This window comes from Drosophila ananassae (genome assembly GCF_017639315.1).
Source record: "Drosophila ananassae strain 14024-0371.13 chromosome 4 unlocalized genomic scaffold, ASM1763931v2 tig00000061, whole genome shotgun sequence".
NCBI classification, from domain to species: Eukaryota; Metazoa; Arthropoda; class Insecta; order Diptera; family Drosophilidae; genus Drosophila; species Drosophila ananassae.
In genome coordinates this window covers 3728675-3751984 of record NW_025319038.1, presented here as the reverse complement: position 1 = coordinate 3751984, position 23310 = coordinate 3728675, and the positions used below count along the sequence as shown (strand labels likewise).

Sequence of the window (23310 nt, the reverse complement as noted above, 5' to 3'; positions counted from 1 at the left end):
AACTACAAACTAAATAAACAACCTAAGGCATTCCTTCAGCAATCACGCCAAGTACGTAGGTACTATTGTATGGAATATAGGTATGGTGGCAGGCGCCCAAAAAGAACAATATCCTCAATAAGTTAGGAAAGATCCAGCGAGCAAAAACAGTGCCAAATCTCTTTGGAGTTCTTATGACTGTATAGATCTATAGTTTTGAGCACATATCATGAATCAAATATTTGCATTGAAAATTTGTTTTAAGTTTTTCCGATAAGATTACATTTTTGAACCAGAAAATAAATAATTTCTCAGTGCCCGTTGGAGTCACCGATTTTAAGTTAGATATAGTTGTCGGTAGCTGGAAATAATGTTAGGCATTCCTTTTAATAAAAACTCCTAGGTTGTGAATTAATGCTGGCCTGGATTTTAAAGTTCCATATGCAACCCAAAAAGTGAACTATTTCATTTTATGCAATTGTATCTTTAAATTGTGCTAAACAAAGTTGTAGTATGTTAATTTGTAATATTGTATCATCATATAAGGCGTCCAAGCTAAACATATACAGTGACAGCTAAGCGGCTATTAAATCGATCAGCTCGAGATCAATGTCTATCGAGATAGAATCGAGATAGAAATCGAGATAGTAAATCAGTATGATATAAGCCTCATCTGGGTACCTGGTCTCAGGGAAATCACAGGCGACTGCATATCAGACGAACTGGCTCGCGTAGGCACCACCCAACCGCTCCAGGGGAAACTGGAGGGTAGCCTCATAAAAACTTCAACTTAGGGAAGCCAACTCTTACTCAATACCTCAAAGAAAACAACATCCCAATTATTTAGGATGGACAGGCCCCGCATCAATGCATCTATAAGATTCATCACGGGGCACTGGATAGTAGGAACACATGCGAATGAATTCACCCCACAACGACTACTGCCTCAGCTGTAGGGACAACTGTATTTTGCTGACAGCTGCTTCCAATGCATTCCTGGCGAGAATTACCTCAGCATGAGTTCCTCCCGTATTAATTCCACTACCAACAATGCCTGCGTCGTATTTAGCCTTAAGAGCATGAATTCCATTGGGGTCCGAGAACTTGCAGCGTAATTTCTACGTAGATAATCTCATCTCTGGTTATAAGTCTTTTGAAGACATGAGAAAGAAAATTGTTTGAATTTTAACTAAGGGAACAATCCAGTTATACTAGCGGCAGTACCTGAAGAGAATCGCGAGACGCACCTGACCTTTAAAGATGGCATCAGTTCAACCAAAACGCTAGGACTCGCGTGGGATCCTTCCTCGGATCAATTTTTGTTTTCGGAATTCGAGCTCCAATCGTCCTTAAAATCATGCAGGTTTTGCTACCTTTAATTTCTCAGACTCTGTGCAGGAAGTGGCTTTTCTGGGACGAGAAATTGTAATTAGACAATTCCTTTTTCAGGAAGTAAAATTAACATGGAAAAAAAAACAGCACAGTTTCAGGCAGATGCCGCATTCACTCGTTTATTGCTTTCTTCTGATGGTTTTGTGGAAGCCAAATTTTGAAGACATATTAGGCATTGCTTGATCTAAATGCCTAAACCAGAATTAGTAGTTCAACAAGCACATATTTGGGACGAGGTTATGTCATTGCAATCCGACGGAAACGAGGCATCTTCCAGCTCACTGACCTCCTTTTCGCCGTTCTTAAACCACAGTGATCTGCTTCGAGATGATGATCGTCTCAAGAGCTTGTCGCTGGATTTCAAAAGTCGATACCCAATCATTTTTGCCAAGAGTCAGCCTGTCTTTCTAAGTGTTGTCACCAGGATGGGAACGACATCAGTTTTTGGATCTCACCAGTATTGATTTTTGCGGCCCGTTCATTTCAATCGGAGATGCGCACTTAGACCCCAATAAAATGTGACGTAAGCGTGTTTCTTTGTTTTGCAATGATGGTTGTGCACTGGCAGTTGGTGAGGGCATTGTCCACCGCCACGTTTCTGCATGCTCTTATTGGTTTGCATGCGCTTAGGTTTATTTCTATCCGGAGAAAACCTCGCCAGATATGGTTGGACAATGCCACAAACATCGTTGGAGCCAAAAAATAGTTGGAGCAATGAAGCGACTTTTTCTCACAAATGAGCATCAAAGAACAGTGCTGGATTTATTCCTTCCTAAATCCATTGAGTTGCGATTTATGTCTCCCGTTCCCTTCACTTTGAAGGCATATTGGAAGCTGCAAAATATCAAAATATCATTTTTATGGTCATCGTCTCACCTTTATTACAAGCATACTCTTGTTTATCACATTGCTGCGGTCATAAATTCTAGGCAGCTGATCTTGATTTCACAGGCCAATCGAAAAAAATCTACACGCATAATTTCACCTGCTCCATATCCTTTGGGGTTCTCTGAAACAATGTCCAGTATAAACATGGGTTCCATCACCCACAGTATCCGCGGTACAGCTAAAAGAAGAAATTGATCAAATTTTACCATATATTGAATTATGTTGGCCCTGTAATTGTGTTGACCATCATTGTTTTTAGTACATTTCATTTTTGAAATGTATGTATACCAACTAAAATTACAAAATTTGATTTAGCTGTTACCATATCTTTGGAATGTAACGGTGCCAGAAGCGACATATGCATAAAGAAAAACAAAAAAACCAAGAAAACAAAGAATAATATTTGAACATAACCCGCGATAAATAAACAAAAAAAAAATATCCCATTTGATCAAGAGTTACCACTTAGGCGAATCATCGGCCAGCTGATCGGGGATTGATCTAGGCTGGTCTGTCTAAGAGAGGGTAGGAAATGACGCGGGAGAAGGCAGCCGGTCTTTTCAATTTTGGACTTACGACAAGTCGGACGCGCAAAGAGGGATCCAGAGGAAAAAATAAAACTCTTCTTTTATTTTTCGTTTCCACGCGGGTTATATCCGAAAATCATCATACGGTTACGCGGCATCAGGCTCGGAAAAGCTCGGAAAACTTCTAATCGAGACCGCGGGATCGCTAACAAGTCGCGAGTGCAAGGGGCTAACCTGCAACAGCAACAGAAGCGGCCAAGGAACACAGTGCCGGACCAAAGTCACGCTGGAAACTTGGCAAAGAGAGCGAAGAACCCTTCGAAAGGGGCCCACGTTTTCCCGCAACCCCGAAGAGTACCTCTCGTGGGAAACATATCGGAAATCGCGGGCCTCGACGCGGAAAAGCTACCCGGAGTCCCGCACGTGTAGAGCGGGATAGCGAGAGAGAGAGGCGTCAACGTGGGACCGCCGAGCCCAGAGATAGAAGGAGGAACAACGGAGAGAAGCGAATTGGGAAAAACCGTTGAGGAGCTCGGACTAAGGAGGACGGCAGAATCCACACGAGTTCCGCGCAAAGGAGAATCAGAAAAAGTTGGAATGGAATAAAGTTTTGTGGAAGAAAGAAGCAGCAGAAAAATGAAAAGAGACCACGTGGTGAAAAGACAAAAGCCAAAATCATGAAAGATCCGTAAAGAAGAATTAAAAAATTGAAACAGTTAATGTTGAGACAAATGTGCAAGAAAAAAAGAGAATTGAAAATTTTTAGAAGAAGTTTAAGTTAATGCTATCATTAAGTGGATCACACTGAAAAATGAAAATTGAAGAAATGTGAAGTTTAAAGAAAAGAAAAGCGAAAATGTAGGAAGAAAAACGAAAATCAAGCCAAATATTTAATAAAAATTTAAGTCATTATCAATATTAAGTGAGATATAGTGTTTTCCTATTTTTTTTCTTATTTGTTCCATTGAGACCAAGAGCCCTAACGAAGAAGTGAAAAGGAAGAAAGTAGAAAAGTTCAGAAGAAGGTGTGCGCCGGAAAGGAAGAGAGAGAACGCAACGAGTGAAGTTTTGATTTTGCTTTTAGACGAAGTGAATTGGAAGAGTAAAGGTACAGTGGTATCGAACGGAGTTTTGATTGCTAAAAATTAAATGTGATTAAAAAATTTTGTATAGTTCATTTTGATTAAGCAAAGAGAAAGTCGAAAGTGAAAAAGAGCTTAGAGTGAGAAAAAAAAAAATATAACATAATTCTTAATTTAAAGGAAAATATAGATTCCAAAAATTGAATAACGAAATTAATAAGGCACTCTACTCTCTTCTGTGTAAACAAAAATGAAAAATCAAATAAAATAAATATGGAAAATTTCTAAACAAAATATAACAAAATTTTTTTAAGCGATAATCTACATCTACAGCCACCAACGCCAAGGGGTCGACCTTTTCGCCGAGGAGACAGTACGTAAGTGACAGAAATTTTCCATAGTGAATGAAAATATTGTAAAAGAAAAATATTTAATTGAAGATTATCAGCCATGCGCAAATTTTAAATTTTATTTTTGAATTTTTATGATTAGTTTTACTTTTTTCTCACCCTCCTTAAAACCTTAGTCAGTAAACAAAACTGTGAAAGAAAAGTTTTAATAAATAAATTTCCCTAAACTGTAAACACACATGCAGCCTAAATTTATAAGAAAAAAAAAAAAAATATAAAATCTATTAATAATCAAACTAAATAAATAAATAAGTTAAGAGATTTCATTAGGATTAGTCATTTTTCTTTTGTACCTTGTTAAAATAGGATTAATTTAGCTATGTCGATTAAGAACTTTAAATGAAAATATAATGAATAAAATGTTACTGTAAATTTAACTGACGAACTTCGCAAATGAATCCTCGGGTGAAGCGGGCCACAAGAGTGTCACTCTTCTGCCAGTGGCCATGGTAGGGTTGGAAAAAATAAGGACACACCAACAGCAGTGCTCTTTCAATAATTCTCTTGAAACAATTTCTGCCCTGTTCATTTAACTTTTCCCGAACTTAATGATTGAGAATACCGGTTCTAATCCCTAGCGGAGATTATACATATCTCTCTGTCGCAGCACGCACACTTATACCGCTAAATTACTATTATCTTACGTTGCAACTTCTGAAGGATCTGTCCCAGCAAGACCTCCATCCCCCAAGCCGACGGGCTAGAGCTGGACCCTTTCAGCGTGCACGTTACAGGAATACTCATCCAAAGTTGAAATCTCTAATTTTCTACATTTATTTTTGTGTTTCTATAATTTTTCTATAGTAGTCATAGTATTTGTTTTGGTAATAATAATTAGTATTTCGTATAATTTAAAATACTTTGCAAGCGATTAATAAATATCTTTAATTAATTTAAATTAGAATGGTAAAACATAATTTAGTTCAAATATTTTGATTAGTTAGGACAAAAAAATGTTTTTCGGTGATTCCATTTCTTGAGAAGAAAAATTCTGAAAGATGTTCTAATTCTTTGATTTTTTATGTCCGCTTTCTATTTATTATTTAGTTTAGAGACTAAACACAGTCAGACAAAAGCGAAGATAAAACTAATAGTCCGACTGCTTCGCTTACTTCTATAAACCTTACTTCTATTTGCGAAAAGACAGAGTGTGACAAAATCCATTCGAGTCATTCAGCTGATTTTCGCATTCGGAAAGCATTCCCACCTTTCTATTCGTTAGGTCTCTTGCACGCATTTATTCTTTTCCATTCGAATGTATTCAATGGCTGTATAATAATAATGTATCCATATAGATATCTAATATTAATCAGTCGAGAACATTTAGACAGAATATTCAATTATGTTTATAATGAAATTTGTTGGTCTTCGGTCAATCCAGATATATATTGAGGAAAATACGACTCTGAAACATTTTTTCTTGTTCAGCTAAAATGATTGAGTAAAAGTCGCTAGATGAGTCGCAAGCGTTTACCATTACCATAAATTAACTTTAACTTTAAAAACAGATTTTTATTAAATTGAATTTTTTTGCAACGCCGCGAAGGAGACATCTCCGTCCCAATATTATTGATCAGGATCACCTTCTATGTCGATATGAGCATATCCGCATGTCTGTCAGTTTCTCCGCAAACTAGTCTCTCACTTTTAAAGCTATCGAAATAAAACTTTGCACACATCCTTCTTTCCTTTGCAGGCAGTATATAAGTCGGAACGGACTGGATCGGACGACTATATCCTACAGCTGCCCTATAACTGATTGATCGGAAATGCCATAACTTTGGTGGTTTTTATGTTAGAAAGTAGGGACTTTCCACACATGTTATTTTTGGTTAAAACATCTTATCTACAAAATTCATAAGGATCGGGCAACTATATCCTAAAGCTGTCATAGAACGATCGAAATTGGCATAATTTTGTTGTTTTTTAATTAAGAAAGATGGGACTTGGTACAGATTCTAGCTTTGGACAAAATAATCTGATTTTCCAAATTTCATAAGGATCGGCCGACTATATCCTATAGCTGCCATATAACTGAATAATCGGAATTGGCATAACTTTGCTGTACATAAGATATTTTTGTCAAATATAACATGTGTGGTTAGTCCCAACTCCCTAACTTAAAAAACACCAAATATATGGCATTTCCGATCAATCAGTTATATAGCAGCTATAGGATATAGTCGACCGATCTCGGCCGTTCCAACTTATATACTGCCTGCAAAGGAAAGAAGGATGTGTGCAAAGTTTTATTTCGATAGCTTTAAAAGTGAGAGACTAGTTTGCGTAGAAACAGACAGACAGACAGACGGACATGCTCATATCGACTCAGGAGGTGATCCTGATCAAGAATATATATACTTTATAGATTCGGAGATGTCTCCTTCACTGCGTTGCACACTTTTGACCAAAATTATAATACCCAAGGGTATAAATATAATTATTTCAAAATGTGCTTCGTTCAAGCACTAAACGAACTAATCTACTACTGAAATATTTTCGATTTCAGATGACCCTGTCGGGACCTATTGTGTCCATATGTGATAGACTTATTTTTTAGTCACACTAAAATTATCAAAGATATTTTTCATTATTTCTCAACAAAAAAACTAAAAAAATTTGCTCCGAATGGAGACAAGTATAATGCCATTTTAATATCAAACCGACATTAGTTTTCTTAAAAAAAATCGAGTAACACCGTCTTTTTTCGCTATGGTGACAGCGTATGCCCCCTTTAAGGATTTTAGTCGTCTGAACTTTTTATTATTATTTAGAAGCTTTAAAATCAGCGTAACAGAAAGTATATTTTTATATTCAAATGTTATGTTTGAGTATGTGAAAGCAAAGCCATGCCCAGTTGATCGTACTACAAACAAATTTTTAATCACCATATGTACATACATATGTATATGCCTAATTAGTTTTTATGCGAGCGCACACTTTAAAACCACTTATATATGCTGTACAATTACATGCACATATATATGTATGTACATATGCATAAACACATTCCATATTATCTAACAATGAATATGTGTCCGTATTATTGTGAGTATATTTATATGTATGTTTGTACTCCAGCGATCTGGGCAGTACGAACTATCTCTCTTTCTATGAGAATGTTAGATACATTTGGTCTTAATTTTACTAGTAGTTTGGTCTGTTCTGTTCTAGTGTAATTAAGCTCTACAGATATTCTTATAAGCAATATGGGTTTGGAAATATATGCAATTTTTTGTACGATCCTAATTGGGCAATGTGCGACAGAGCCGTTAAAAAATGGTGAGTAGAAAAAAAACTGTGGCTCTAGTATATAAATGCTTAAAATTCTTGCATGCCTGAAGAAAGCCAACTACATAAACAAGTACTAACATATATTTATTGTACAGTATGTACATTCCATTTCTTTCATTACAGTATTTATGTATGTATGCATGTACAGTACGTGAATGTAAAAGAATTTATATTTATCACTGTGGACGGAAGTCCACGAGGTGACGACCTGCATGCCTAGGCGTGCACGAGGAAACTCTATATATAGCCGAAGAATTAAAAATTTTCTGTAGACAACCGATCTAAATGAATGATATACCAATCGAAAGGTATTGTTTCAATTAGATAATTTTTGTCGAAACATATTCCAAAAGTTATTTGGTTTGGGAGAAATTAGGGTGAAAGTAAAAAAAATTTTTATCACTAAAGTGGGGCTGGTGGACACATTTTAGTCCCCAGATAGAATATTTTTATATATTCGCATTTTAGAGCTAAATACGCGTCGATTGGTACCCGATCCGTCATTTCATTCAGAAGTTATTCGAAATACTCGATTTTTTCTTCTTCTTCAAAATGAAGCCAGTTGTCGGTTTGTCGGTTTGTCTCTTTGCACTATTTTTTTCTTAAAAATCCTGAAAAAAATTGGAAAATGTTTGTTACTATCATATGAGCAACTATTGTTCTACAACTTTTTGAAATACCTTAAGCTTACGTCAAAAAATTAAAAAAACTTTGTTAATGAAAAAATTCATAACTTTATAATTAAGAAAGATATTAAAAAGAGCTTTACACCGTTGAAATGGTTTTTTAAATATCAATTTCACTTTCTTTGAGACCAAACGTCTATATAGTACACAAAAAAAAATACACTGAAAATAAACTTTTTTTTTACGAAAAAAAATTATTTTTCAAAATTTGGTAGACTGATCCTTTTTATATTGCACGTGGAGATAGCTTTTGAGATGACGCAACTTTTGATATATCGCTCATATCTGGCAAAATCCGTAAACTCAAGATATAGTCCTGTAAGTGCAGCTACCCATTTTGTACAGCCTACTGTGAAGCTTGCATTTACTTATACATGTGTGTGTATTTGATTGGCAACTTTGCTTTTTGGAGTCTACATATATTTGGCCTATACCCTAAAAAATATGGAGTATATCTTTTCAGATTTTGGTTTATTTATTTAAAAATAAAATCCAAATAAAAAAGGGCTTAAAAAAAGTGAAACGTAAACATTGACTCAACTTGGACTCGAACCCAGGGCCCTCCGTGTTAGGAACCACGACGCTCTCCACTCGGCTAACCTCGAACTTTGTTGCTTGATGGCAACTTTTGATGTAATTGTGCTTTGTGTTTCAGTGTCTCATGTCTTAATGAGAAGAATGCAAAATTTTATGAGTAGAAAGCTTTATATGCATATGCCCCCACGGAGAATATAATTCATATAAATAAAACTCTGCTTTACTTAAATTACAGCCACCACCGTTTTGGGCCAAATCATGAGTTAAAAGCTAAAAAAAAACCAGGCAAACCAACTCCGCCAATACTTTTCTAATATTTATTATTTTATATCGCACACCCAAAATAAATTGTTACATTCAATAATTGTTTTAACTAAAAAAACTGGAAAAACGTAATTTCCATTTTTTTTTTAATTTTTTATCTTTTTGCATTTATTTTAGATATAATACATGTTTGTTATATGATTGATCGGATATGCCATAACTTTGTTTTTTTTTTATAAGTTAGAAGGATGGGACTTAGTACAGATTGGATTTTGGGAAATCTTATCCGATTTGCAAAATTTTATTAGGATAATTGGCTTAACTTTGTTGTTTTTGAAGGTAGAATGATAGGACTGTCTACGGTTTTTTTTGGGCAATCTAATCCTATGTTCATAAGAATCGGCCAACTATATCCTATACCTGCCATATAACTGAATGATCGGAAATGGCACAACCTTTCTATTTTTAAAGATGCTTGGAGCTGTTTCCAATATTTTTATTAGAAATTTTGTTGATGGTGAAATTCTCATAAGGATCGGACAACTATAAAGGATCCGATATATAACAATAATATAAGATTCTGCTTAACTGCAAGGGTATATCAACTTCGGCTCCGCTTGAAGTTAGCTTTCCTTTCTTGTTTTTATACCCTTGCAGAGGGTATTATAATTTTGGTCAAAAGTGTGCAACGCAGTGAAGGAGACATCTCCGACTCTATAAAGTATATATATTCTTGATCAGGATCACCTCCTGAGTCGATATGAGCATGTCCGTCTGTCCGTCGGTCCGTCTGTCCGTCTGTCTGTTTCTACGCAAACTAGTCTCTCAGTTTTAAAGGTATCGAGTTGAAACTTTGCACGCACCCTTCTTTCCTTTGCAGGCAGTATATAAGTCGGAACGGCCGGGATCGGTCGACTATATCCTATAGCTGCCATATAACTGATTGATCGGAAATGCCACAACTTTGGTGTTTTTTAAGTTGGAGGGTTGAGACTTTCCACACATGTTATATTTACCAAAATATCTTATGTACAAAATTTCATAAGGATTTGGTACAGATTCAATTTTGGGAAAAAAAAATCTGATTTGTCGAATTTCATAAGGATCGGCCAACTTTATCCTATAGCTGTCATATAACTGATTGATCGGAAATTCTATAACTTCGTTGTTTTTCAAGTTAGAAGCATGGGAGTTTCAATGGATTCCTCTTTTGGCAAAATAATTCGATATGCCAAATTTCATAAGGATCGGCCGACTATATACGATCCGCTATATATCTAATAATATAAGATGCGTGGCGCCACCTAGCGGACTGCGACTCAACTGCAAGGGTATATCAACTTCGGCTCCGCCCGAAGTTAGCTTTCCTTTCTTGTTTTTTTATAATTTATTATATAGTGGAACTCTCATAAGAATAGGCCTCTCATCTGTTAATTAGTTAAAACAATTTGGTTTCCCATAACTACGAAACAATTTTGGATTTTTAATACATTTTTGGGCAATTTTTAATTAAAATTTTTAAACTAACCAAATTCCAAAACCTTTGTAAATTAAAAATACGTATAACTTCAGAGCCACTGAAGCTATCAAAAAATTCTTTACGTCTTTGGAAAGGTTTTGAATTATTGCACCTTCTTGAATGTCAAAATCTATAGAGTTAAAAAAAAAGAGTTTTGATGGTTATCCTTACAATTAAAGTATTGCTAACTGTGTGAATCGCCTGTCCAGAGGTTACTTCCATATATATATATTCTATATATTATGCGTTCTGTTTTAAATAATTGAAGATCAATATATACAAAAAAACAAGAAAGGAAAGCTAACTTCGGGCGGAGCCGAAGTTGATATACCCTTGCAGTTCAGTCGCAGTCCGCTAGGTGGCGCCACGCATCTTATATTATTAAATATATAGCGGATCGTATATAGTTGGCCGATCCTTATGAAATTTGGCATATTGAATTATTTTGCCCAAAGAGTAATCTGTACCAAGTCCCATCTTTCTAACTTAAAAAACACCAAAGTTATGCCAATTTCGACCGTTCTATGACAGCTATAGGATATAGTCGGCCGATCCTTATGAAATTTAGTACATAAGATATTTTGGTCAAATATAACATGTGTGGAAAGTCCCTCTAACTTAAAAAACACCAAAGTTATGGCATTTCGGATCAATCAGTTATATGGCAGCTATAGGATATAGTCGACCGATCCCGGCCGTTCCGACTTATATACTACCTGCAAAGGAAAGAAGGGTGTGTGCAAAGTTTCAACTCGATAGCTCAAAAACTGAGAGACTAGTTTGCGTAGAAACCGACAGACAGACAGACAGACAGACAGACAGACAGACAGACGGACAGACGGACAGACGGACATGCTCATATCAACTCAGGAGGTGATCCTGATCAAGAATATATATACTTTATAGGGTCGGAGATGTCTCCTTCACTGCGTTGCACACTTTTGACCAAAATTATAATACCCTCTGCAAGGGTATAACAACTGATATCATATAAAAAAACCTCTTGACGAGGTAAAGTACCGGTGACGAACCTGCATGCGAAACCCAAAATATCTGATATCAATTTTAGTGACGAAAATATGCTATATAGGTGTACAAAATTGCATATAAAAAATATTCTAGTTCGGCACGTGAATGATTTTTTTTTTGTTTTTCTTGCACGTGCCGAACAAGAATATTTTTTATATGCAATTTTGTCTGCACTAGTCTGCATATATATTTCGACATAGCGATGCTTCATTTTCTTTTTCAATTATTTCTTTATTTAAAGGAAAACACTTAGTGATTTAATTTTTAATAGATATTAGTAATGTATTACTACCGAAATAACAATTTTAAGTTTTTTATAAATATATTTTTTATATTTTTTTTTTTAATTTAAACTGAAATAAATTAAATTCCATAGGTGGCATAAGAATTTTGACATCGTGTGATTTGGTTGTTATTTGGCAGGTTCCAAGTCTAATTAAATTAATTATTGAAAATTCTTGCTTATTCTTCGATAAAATTGCATTTTTAGCAATCAATATGGGTGCTAACTAAGTACAATTATTAGAACAGAAATTGTAACAAAATATAACTTGGGTATTTCTGTAATAAATATGGCTAAGGAATATAATTTTCCACGCCAAACAATTTATTATTAAACTAATAAATTATAAAAAATTAAATGTAATAATAAACTTCCGCCGAGCAGGTAGAAAACGAAAGGCAACAATTGAAGCAGACCGCCTGATTGTGCGCCAATTCAAAAAGAATCATCTCAAAACCGCAAAAGCTGTGGCTTGGAGTGGAATTTGACTGCGTTAAATTCCTTAAGTAAAAGAACAATAAGCAGGACGGATAAGAGTAGTTTTGAGTTCCACTCATCACCAAACAAACATTATCGTAAAAAAAAAACCTGTATGCCAAAAAATTAGCAATGGAGGTGGGAGCGTAATGTTCTGGGGCTGCGTTTCCTATAATGGTGTGGTTAAATTTAAAAAAAAATACAAAATATATTTATAAATAACTTAAAATTGTTATTTTGGTAGTAATACATTACAAATATATATTAAAAATTAAATCTCTAATTGGTTTCCTTTAAATTAAATAATTAAAAACAAGAAAGCAAAGCTAACATCGGGCGGAGCCGAAGTTGATGTACCCTTGCAGTTAAGGTTATGCCATTTCCGCTCGGAAATGGCCTTGCAGGTAGTATATAAGTCGGAACGGCCGGCCATATATAGCTGTCTATAGCTGCCATATAACTGATTGATCGGAAATGCCATAACTTTGGTGTTTTATAAGTTAGAGCGCTGGGACTTTCCACACATGCAATTTTTAGCCAAAATATCTCATGTAAAAAATTTCATAAGGATCGGCCGACTATGTCCTATATCTTTCATAGAACGATCGGTATTGTCATAACTTTGGTGTTTTTTAAGTTAGAAAGATGGGACATGATATAGACTCCATATAAGTAAAAGTAATCCGATTTGCCAAATTTCATAAGGATCGGCTGACTATATCCCATAGCTGCTCTATATCTGAACGATCGAAATTGGCATAACTTTGGTGTTTTTTATGCTAGAATGATGGGACTTTCTACGGATACTATTTTGGGCAATCTTATCTATTCTGCATAGCTGCCATATAACTGAACGATCGGAAATGGCAAAACCTTAACTGCAACGGTAATATTAACTTCTGCTCCACCCGAAGTTAGCTTTTCTTTCTTGTTTTTATTTGATATCATATTTTTCATATCATCATGAGTATTCAATATTTGACCAACTGAGCTATGATAGAATTACTAAAGGGAAAAAAAAGAGTCACCAAGAATTACTAGCAGGTTACTATCGGACACAAGATTAGAAACCAACTGAATATCAGAAAAGTGATGCCAGTACGTAGATTGTTCGAAAGATGGTGGAATGTAAGAAAGGCAAGGAAAAAATTCGGAGCAAAGGATATTCGACATAAAACAGGTTTCGGTATAGGCAATGGTATGGGATGCAAAAGAACGACTGTAAGTCGTTACAATTCTGATAGGTAAGATTCATAGAAAATATTAGTTTTTTGAAGAATCAGATTGGACAGATGTTGGGAGCAGGATTCCAAATGCCTTTAGTTTAGCGGTTAGTTCTAGGGCATTTTTTGGTATCACTTGGAGTGATGGCATGAAGGAAAATAAGATTTACAGTTCAGTTTATAATTTTTGAGAGGTAACCCTCTTGGGAGGATGTTGTTGGGTAAATAATAGCCACTTTGTGCGTTATTCTTTTTTTGTTTTTAATATATTTTTGTTTATAAATTCCCTCCCAACATTTTTTTATATAATTGGCATCCGACAAATCCCAAATCGCTGGGCGAATTTCTAATAATTTAAATATATCGATGACTTCCAGCTTGTGAAACTTACCAACTTTGACAATCTTTTACACGTTTTTTACAAAATTACAAAAAACGCATTATACAAAAAAAAAAACAAGAAGGGAAGGCTAACTTCGGGCGGAGCCGTAGTTGATATACCCTTGCAGTTTACTAGCTGCATATATTATATAAATATATATCAGATCGTATCGGCCGATCCTTATTCTATTTTTTTCTATTTCTATTTTTTGACAATTAACAAGGCAAATTTTTTTTTTGTGCCGATTTGCAAAATATTGAAATAATGCTGAATTAAACAATAAATAAATGAATGATAAACATACGACTTCTTTTTTTGCTGCTGCATACTTCCCCACTGCGCACGACGTACTTTCTATCCATTAATAAATGTATTAAATGGTTAGATAGCTAACTAGCATGGGAGTTTCAATGGATTCCTCTTTTGGCAAAATAATTCGATATGCCAAATTTCATAAGGATCGGCCGACTATATACGATCCGCTATATATCTAATAATATAAGATGCGTGGCGCCACCTAGCGGACTGCGACTCAACTGCAAGGGTATATCAACTTCGGCTCCGCCCGAAGTTAGCTTTCCTTTCTTGTTTTTTTATAATTTATTATATAGTGGAACTCTCATAAGAATAGGCCTCTCATCTGTTAATTTGTTAAAACAATTTGGTTTCCCATAACTACGAAACAATTTTGGATTTTTAATACATTTTTGGGCAATTTTTAATTAAAATTTTTAAACTAACCAAATTCCAAAACCTTTGTAAATTAAAAATACGTATAACTTCAGAGCCACTGAAGCTATCAAAAAATTCTTTACGTCTTTGGAAAGGTTTTGAATTATTGCACCTTCTTGAATGTCAAAATCTATAGAGTTAAAAAAAAAGAGTTTTGATGGTTATCCTTACAATTAAAGTATTGCTAACTGTGTGAATCGCCTGTCCAGAGGTTACTTCCATATATATATATTCTATATATTATGCGTTCTGTTTTAAATAATTGAAGATCAATATATACAAAAAAACAAGAAAGGAAAGCTAACTTCGGGCGGAGCCGAAGTTGATATACCCTTGCAGTTCAGTCGCAGTCCGCTAGGTGGCGCCACGCATCTTATATTATTAAATATATAGCGGATCGTATATAGTCGGCCGATCCTTATGAAATTTGGCATATTGAATTATTTTGCCCAAAGAGTAATCTGTACCAAGTCCCATCTTTCTAACTTAAAAAACACCAAAGTTATGCCAATTTCGACCGTTCTATGACAGCTATAGGATATAGTCGGCCGATCCTTATGAAATTTAGTACATAAGATATTTTGGTCAAATATAACATGTGTGGAAAGTCCCAACCCTCTAACTTAAAAAACACCAAAGTTATGGCATTTCGGATCAATCAGTTATATGGCAGCTATAGGATATAGTCGACCGATCCCGGCCGTTCCGACTTATATACTACCTGCAAAGGAAAGTGTTTTTTATGCTAGAATGATGGGACTTTCTACGGATACTATTTTGGGCAATCTTATCTATTCTGCATAGCTGCCATATAACTGAACGATCGGAAATGTCAAAACCTTAACTGCAACGGTAATATTAACTTCTGCTCCACCCGAAGTTTTTTTTTCTTTTTTGTTTTTATTTGATATCATATTTTTCATATCATCATGAGTATTCAATATTTGACCAACTGAGCTATGATAGAATTACTAAAGGGAAAAAAAAGAGTCACCAAGAATTACTAGCAGGTTACTATCGGACACAAGATTAGAAACCAACTGAATATCAGAAAAGTGATGCCAGTACGTAGATTGTTCGAAAGATGGTGGAATGTAAGAAAGGAAAGGAAAAAATTCGGAGCAAAGGATATTCGACATAAAACAGGTTTCGGTATAGGCAATGATATGGGATGCAAAAGAACGACTGTAAGTCGTTACAATTCTGATAGGTAAGATTCATAGAAAATATTAGTTTTTTGAAGAATCAGATTGGACAGATGTTGGGAGCAGGATTCCAAATGCCTTTAGTTTAGCGGTTAGTTCTAGGGCATTTTTTGGTATCACTTGGAGTGATGGCATGAAGGAAAATAAGATTTACAGTTCAGTTTATAATTTTTGAGAGGTAACCCTCTTGGGAGGATGTTGTTGGGTAAATAATAGCCACTTTGTGCGTTATTCTTTTTTTGTTTTTAATATATTTTTGTTTATAAATTCCCTCCCAACATTTTTTTATATAATTGGCATCCGACAAATCCCAAATCGCTGGGCGAATTTCTAATAATTTAAATATATCGATGACTTCCAGCTTGTGAAACTTACCAACTTTGACAATCTTTTACACGTTTTTTACAAAATTACAAAAAACGAATTATACAAAAAAAAAACAAGAAGGGAAGGCTAACTTCGGGCGGAGCCGTAGTTGATATACCCTTGCAGTTTACTAGCTGCATATATTATATAAATATATATCAGATCGTATCGGCCGATCCTTATTCTATTTTTTTCTATTTCTATTTTTTGACAATTAACAAAGCAAATTTTTTTTTGTGCCGATTTGCAAAATATTGAAATAATGCTGAATTAAACAATAAATAAATGAATGATAAACATACTTCTTTTTTTGCTGCTGCATACTTCCCCACTGCGCACGACGTACTTTCTATCCATTAATAAATGTATTAAATGGTTAGATAGCTAACTAGCATGGGAGTTTCAATGGATTCCTCTTTTGGCAAAATAATTCGATATGCCAAATTTCATAAGGATCGGCCGACTATATACGATCCGCTATATATCTAATAATATAAGATGCGTGGCGCCACCTAGCGGACTGCGACTCAACTGCAAGGGTATATCAACTTCGGCTCCGCCCGAAGTTAGCTTTCCTTTCTTGTTTTTTTATAATTTATTATATAGTGGAACTCTCATAAGAATAGGCCTCTCATCTGTTAATTTGTTAAAACAATTTGGTTTCCCATAACTACGAAACAATTTTGGATTTTTAATACATTTTTGGGCAATTTTTAATTAAAATTTTTAAACTAACCAAATTCCAAAACCTTTGTAAATTAAAAATACGTATAACTTCAGAGCCACTGAAGCTATCAAAAAATTCTTTACGTCTTTGGAAAGGTTTTGAATTATTGCACCTTCTTGAATGTCAAAATCTATAGAGTTAAAAAAAAAGAGTTTTGATGGTTATCCTTACAATTAAAGTATTGCTAACTGTGTGAATCGCCTGTCCAGAGGTTACTTCCATATATATATATTCTATATATTATGCGTTCTGTTTTAAATAATTGAAGATCAATATATACAAAAAAACAAGAAAGGAAAGCTAACTTCGGGCGGAGCCGAAGTTGATATACCCTTGCAGTTCAGTCGCAGTCCGCTAGGTGGCGCCACGCATCTTATATTATTAAATATATAGCGGATCGTATATAGTCGGCCGATCCTTATGAAATTTGGCCTATTGAATTATTTTGCCCAAAGAGTAATCTGTACCAAGTCCCATCTTTCTAACTTAAAAAACACCAAAGTTATGCCAATTTCGACCGTTCTATGACAGCTATAGGATATAGTCGGCCGATCCTTATGAAATTTAGTACATAAGATATTTTGGTCAAATATAACATGTGTGGAAAGTCCCAACCCTCTAACTTAAAAAACACCAAAGTTATGGCATTTCGGATCAATCAGTTATATGGCAGCTATAGGATATAGTCGACCGATCCCGGCCGTTCCGACTTATATACTACCTGCAAAGGAAAGAAGGGTGTGTGCAAAGTTTCAACTCGATAGCTCAAAAACTGAGAGACTAGTTTGCGTAGAAACCGACAGACAGACAGACAGACAGACAGACAGACAGACAGACAGACGGACAGACGGACAGACGGATAGACGGACAGACGGACATGCTCATATCAACTCAGGAGGTGATCCTGATCAAGAATATATATACTTTATAGGGTCGGAGATGTCTCCTTCACTGCGTTGCACACTTTTGACCAAAATTATAATACCCTCTGCAAGGGTATAACAACTGATATCATATAAAACAAGAAAGGAAAGCTAACTTCGGGCGGAGCCGAAGTTTATATACCCTTGCAGTTCAGTCGCAGTCCGCTAGGTGGCTCCACGCATCTTGTATTATTAGATATGTAGCGGATCGTATATAGTCGGCCGATTCTTATGATTCCCAAAATAGAATCTGTACCAAATCCCATCTTTCTAACTTAAAAAACACCAAAGTTATACCAATTTCGATCGTTCTATGACAGCTATAGGATATAGTCGGCCGATCCTTATGAAATTTTGTACATAAGATATTTTGGTCAATTCTAACATGTGTGGAAAGTCCCAACCCTCTAACTTAAAAAACACCAAAGTTATGGCATTTTCGATCAATCAGTTATATGGCAGCTAGAGGATATAGTCGACCGATCCCGGCCGTTCCGACTTATATACTACCTGCAAAGGAAAGAAGGGTGTGTGCAAAGTTTCAACTCGATAGCTCCAAAACTGAGAGACTAGTTTGCGTAGAAACCGACAGACAGACAGACAGACAGACGGACAGACGGACAGACGGACAGACGGACATGCTCATATCGACTCAGGAGGTGATCCTGATCAAGAATATATATACTTTATAGGGTCGGAGATGTCTCCTTCACTGCGTTGCACACTTTTGACCAAAATTATAATACCCTCTGCAAGGGTATAACAACTGATATCATATAAAAAAACCTCTTGACGAGGTAAAGTACCGGTGACGAACCTGCATGCGAAACCCAAAATATCTGATATCAATTTTAGTGACGAAAATATGCTATATAGGTGTACAAAATTGCATATAAAAAATATTCTAGTTCGGCACGTGAATGATTTTTTTTTTGTTTTTCTTGCACGTGCCGAACAAGAATATTTTTTATATGCAATTTTGTCTGCACTAGTCTGCATATATATTTCGACATAGCGATGCTTCATTTTCTTTTTCAATTATTTCTTTATTTAAAGGAAAACACTTAGTGATTTAATTTTTAATAGATATTAGTAATGTATTACTACCGAAATAACAATTTTAAGTTTTTTATAAATATATTTTTTATATTTTTTTTTAAATTTAAACTGAAATAAATTAAATTCCATAGGTGGCATAAGAATTTTGACATCGTGTGATTTGGTTGTTATTTGGCAGGTTCCAAGTCTAATTAAATTAATTATTGAAAATTCTTGCTTATTCTTCGATAAAATTGCATTTTTAGCAATCAATATGGTTGCTAACTAAGTACAATTATTAGAACAGAAATTGTAACAAAATATAACTTGGGTATTTCTGTAATAAATATGGCTAAGGAATATAATTTTCCACGCCAAACAATTTATTATTAAACTAATAAATTATAAAAAATTAAATGTAATAATAAACTTCCGCCAAGCAGGTAGAAAACGAAAGGCAACAATTGAAGCAGACCGCCTGATTGTGCGCCAATTCAAAAAGAATCATCTCAAAACCCCAAAAGCTGTGGCTTGGAGTGGAATTTGACTGCGTTAAATTCCTTAAGTAAAAGAACAATAAGCAGGACGGATAAGAGTAGTTTTGAGTTCCACTCATCACCAAACAAACATTATCGTAAAAAAAAAACCTGTATGCCAAAAAATTAGCAATGGAGCGTAATGTTCTGGGGATGCGTTTCCTATAATGGTGTGGTTAAATTTAAAAAAAAATACAAAATATATTTATAAATAACTTAAAATTGTTATTTTGGTAGTAATACATTACAAATATATATTAAAAATTAAATCTCTAATTGGTTTCCTTTAAATTAAATAATTAAAAACAAGAAAGCAAAGCTAACATCGGGCGGAGCCGAAGTTGATGTACCCTTGCAGTTAAGGTTATGCCATTTCCGCTCGTTCAGTCATATGGCCGCTATAGGGTATAGTCGTTCGATCCTGATAAAATTTTGCTGAACAAATAAGATTGCCCAAAATGGAATCCATAGAAAGTCCCATCATTCGGAAATGAATGCTCGGAAATGGCCTAGCAGGTAGTATATAAGTCGGAACGGCCGGCCATATATAGCTGTCTATAGCTGCCATATAACTGATTGATCGGAAATGCCATAACTTTGGTGTTTTATAAGTTAGAGCGCTGGGACTTTCCACACATGCAATTTTTAGCCAAAATATCTCATGTAAAAAATTTCATAAGGATCGGCCGACTATGTCCTATATCTTTCATAGAACGATCGGTATTGTCATAACTTTGGTGTTTTTTAAGTTAGAAAGATGGGACATGATATAGACTCCATATAAGTAAAAGTAATCCGATTTGCCAAATTTCATAAGGATCGGCTGACTATATCCCATAGCTGCTCTATATCTGAACGATCGAAATTGGCATAACTTTGGTGTTTTTTATGCTAGAATGATGGGACTTTCTACGGATACTATTTTGGGCAATCTTATCTATTCTGCATAGCTGCCATATAACTGAACGATCGGAAATGGCAAAACCTTAACTGCAACGGGAATATTAACTTCGGCTCCACCCGAAGTTAGCTTTTCTTTCTAGTTTTTATTTGATATCATATTTTTCGTATCATCATGAGTATTCAATATTTGACCAACTGAGCTATGATAGAATTACTAAAGGGAAAAAAAAGAGTCACCAAGAATTACTAGCAGGTTACTATCGGACACAAGATTAGAAACCAACTGAATATCAGAAAAGTGATGCCAGTACGTAGATTGTTCGAAAGATGGTGGAATGTAAGAAAGGCAAGGAAAAAATTCGGAGCAAAGGATATTCGACATAAAACAGGTTTCGGTATAGGCAATGATATGGGATGCAAAAGAACGACTCTAAGTCGTTACAATTCTGATAGGTAAGATTCATAGAAAATATTAGTTTTTTGAAGAATCAGATTGGACAGATGTTGGGAGCAGGATTCCAAATGCCTTTAGTTTAGCGGTTAGTTCTAGGGCATTTTTTGGTATCACTTGGAGTGATGGCATGAAGGAAAATAAGATTTACAGTTCAGTTTATAATTTTTGAGAGGTAACCCTCTTGGGAGGATGTTGTTGGGTAAATAATAGCCACTTTGTGCGTTATTCTTTTTTTGTTTTTAATATATTTTTGTTTATAAATTCCCTCCCAACATTTTTTTATATAATTGGCATCCGACAAATCCCAAATCGCTGGGCGAATTTCTAATAATTTAAATATATCGATGACTTCCAGCTTGTGAAACTTACCAACTTTGACAATCTTTTACACGTTTTTTACAAAATTACAAAAAACGCATTATACAAAAAAAAACAAGAAGGGAAGGCTAACTTCGGGCGGAGCCGTAGTTGATATACCCTTGCAGTTTACTAGCTGCATATATTATATAAATATATATCAGATCGTATCGGCCGATCCTTATTCTATTTTTTTCTATTTCTATTTTTTGACAATTAACAAAGCAAATTTTTTTTTGTGCCGATTTGCAAAATATTGAAATAATGCTGAATTAAACAATAAATAAATGAATGATAAACATACGACTTCTTTTTTTGCTGCTGCATACTTCCCCACTGCGCACGACGTACTTTCTATCCATTAATAAATGTATTAAATGGTTAGATAGCTAACTAGGAAGAAATGCTGTGCTGTCGTAAGCGTTTAAAAATGTTTTTAGATACAAAGCATCATGCTGGGCATATTTCGAGCTACAATGGCTATGAAACATAGAACTAAAGTTTTTAGTAATTCTGTAAATACAGCTTCTTGGGGCCCGGCGGCCAGATCAGGGCTCGAAAGGCCTACCTACCCCACAGGATACACCCCCGTGCCTACGCTCCGCAGGATCCATGGCTGACTAGAGGTTTGTCGTCGCGCCTCCTTGCTACTGGACTTATCCTTGCTTGATGACTCGCGTACAGCCGCCGGACTTATCCACGGAGGATCCTTCAGCCTATACTCCTAATTCATACCCACGGGGGCCTTTCACTCAACACTTCCAGCAGCTGTGCTGCTTTGTCTGCCCCCGCTGCTGCCCCTATATCTATATTCCGAACGCATTTCTTTCCTTTCGTTCTTTCTAACAGTAGTGGTGGATAAACTAACATTAAATGATACATCAATTCCACAAGTGGACAAAATGACCTACCTTAGGAAACATATAGAAGCAAAAAATACCTACCTAAACCTGCAGCAGTTTCCATAGGCTAATAAACTCCTGCGCGTCTCTCTAACTAGACTGAAAAAAACTACTCCATAAATCTTATTTAAAGCCAATTTCGACTATGGGCAAATGCAAGAAGTAGAAATATTGATCGCAATCGAAAATTCTGAACAATTACTCGAGACCCATGGTATATTCGCAACGTAAGCATCCACATATATACGGACATAAAACCTGTTAGGCAAGAAAGGGAGAGCAAAAAAATGAATAGTTCAAAACAAGATAAACGTCTCACCCAAACAAGATTAACGTATTATTTTGTTTATAGAAACTGAAAATTATTACAAGCGTGCCTTTCAAAACTCAACGGAGCATTTTCCAAATGACCTTTTACATGCACAATACCAAACTTTTCCAAGGAACAAGAAGATTATGCAAGCGAGCTGGACAACGAATTAATTCCATTCCGAGGCGTCTTTATATTATCCCAGCTACAGTGCTGAGACCAAATTAGAGTACTTGGATCCAGCTTTTACGACCACGTCCGGAGACTGGATGAGCAGAACCTGTACACACAACTCCAGAGTCGATCTTTTAGACGGAATCGTAGTTTGCCACTTATCTTAATATCTAAGGAGTAAAGGAGGAACTTGGGACCACAGACTATCATCAATTAGCTTATTAGAAAGAGACCCACGCGACAAGATGTATGCCGGGTTTACGGACGTGGGAACACGTCCTGGATTGTAAAAACTCGACTGGCGACGAATAAATTAAAAAATTAAAGATTCCTCGTGAGTCCAGAAAGTGACCACGTCAAATCGAACCTGCAGAAATACTTCCAAGCTTAAACCTTCAATTAAGCTACTTCCGACTCGAGTCGAGCCATCAACACGGCTCCCGATAGCACAAGTTTTGGCACCGTAACTGTCTTTACCGGCGTAAATCGGAAATTTGTGCAGAGCACCCTTGAACACGACGTAAACACAGGCACCATTAGGCTCAATGCTGCAAACGCATTTGCTAGTCATTAAATTATATACATATATAGTTAAGCTACACAAATAAAAAATTTGATTTAAAAGCTCTGCGTCACACCGTTGTAAACACCCCGCCACCTGAAAAAAATGTGTTCAAGTTTCTCCACGATTGTAGATGATTCGGTTGTTTA

The 23310-nt window shown here is 35.5% G+C and overlaps 1 protein-coding gene and 1 long non-coding RNA gene across 9 annotated transcripts in view; one reads left to right on the top strand and one right to left on the bottom strand.

Annotated features, from left to right (window-relative positions):
• Nucleotides 1-1820: 1820 nt before the first annotated feature.
• On the bottom strand, nt 1821-7318 carry LOC116656348. 4 transcript variants are annotated; one of them, XR_006507867.1, is made up of 3 exons: nt 7180-7318; nt 2265-2437; nt 1821-2205 (listed from the first exon to the last, which is right to left on the bottom strand). It is a non-coding gene; the product is annotated as an uncharacterized LOC116656348 (long non-coding RNA). The 4 variants fall into 4 exon arrangements; XR_004311309.2 differs by lacking the exon at nt 7180-7318 and adding an exon at nt 6946-7168; XR_006507866.1 differs by lacking the exon at nt 7180-7318 and adding an exon at nt 5406-5960.
• Nucleotides 7319-7436: 118 nt separating this feature from the next.
• LOC6506053 (fibulin-2) overlaps nt 7437-23310 on the top strand; it is a 483847-nt gene continuing 467973 nt past the window's right edge. For 4 of the 5 annotated variants that reach the window (XR_004311308.2, XM_001966603.4, XM_044717733.1 and 1 more), the window contains exon 1: nt 7437-7560. Coding sequence is in view for 4 of the 5 variants with exons in the window: in XM_001966603.4 (XP_001966639.2) it covers nt 7488-7560 (73 nt within the window). In the remaining variant the exon portion in view is untranslated. The remainder of the gene's footprint in view (nt 7561-23310) is intronic. The other variant, XM_032455788.2, reaches the window with a different exon arrangement.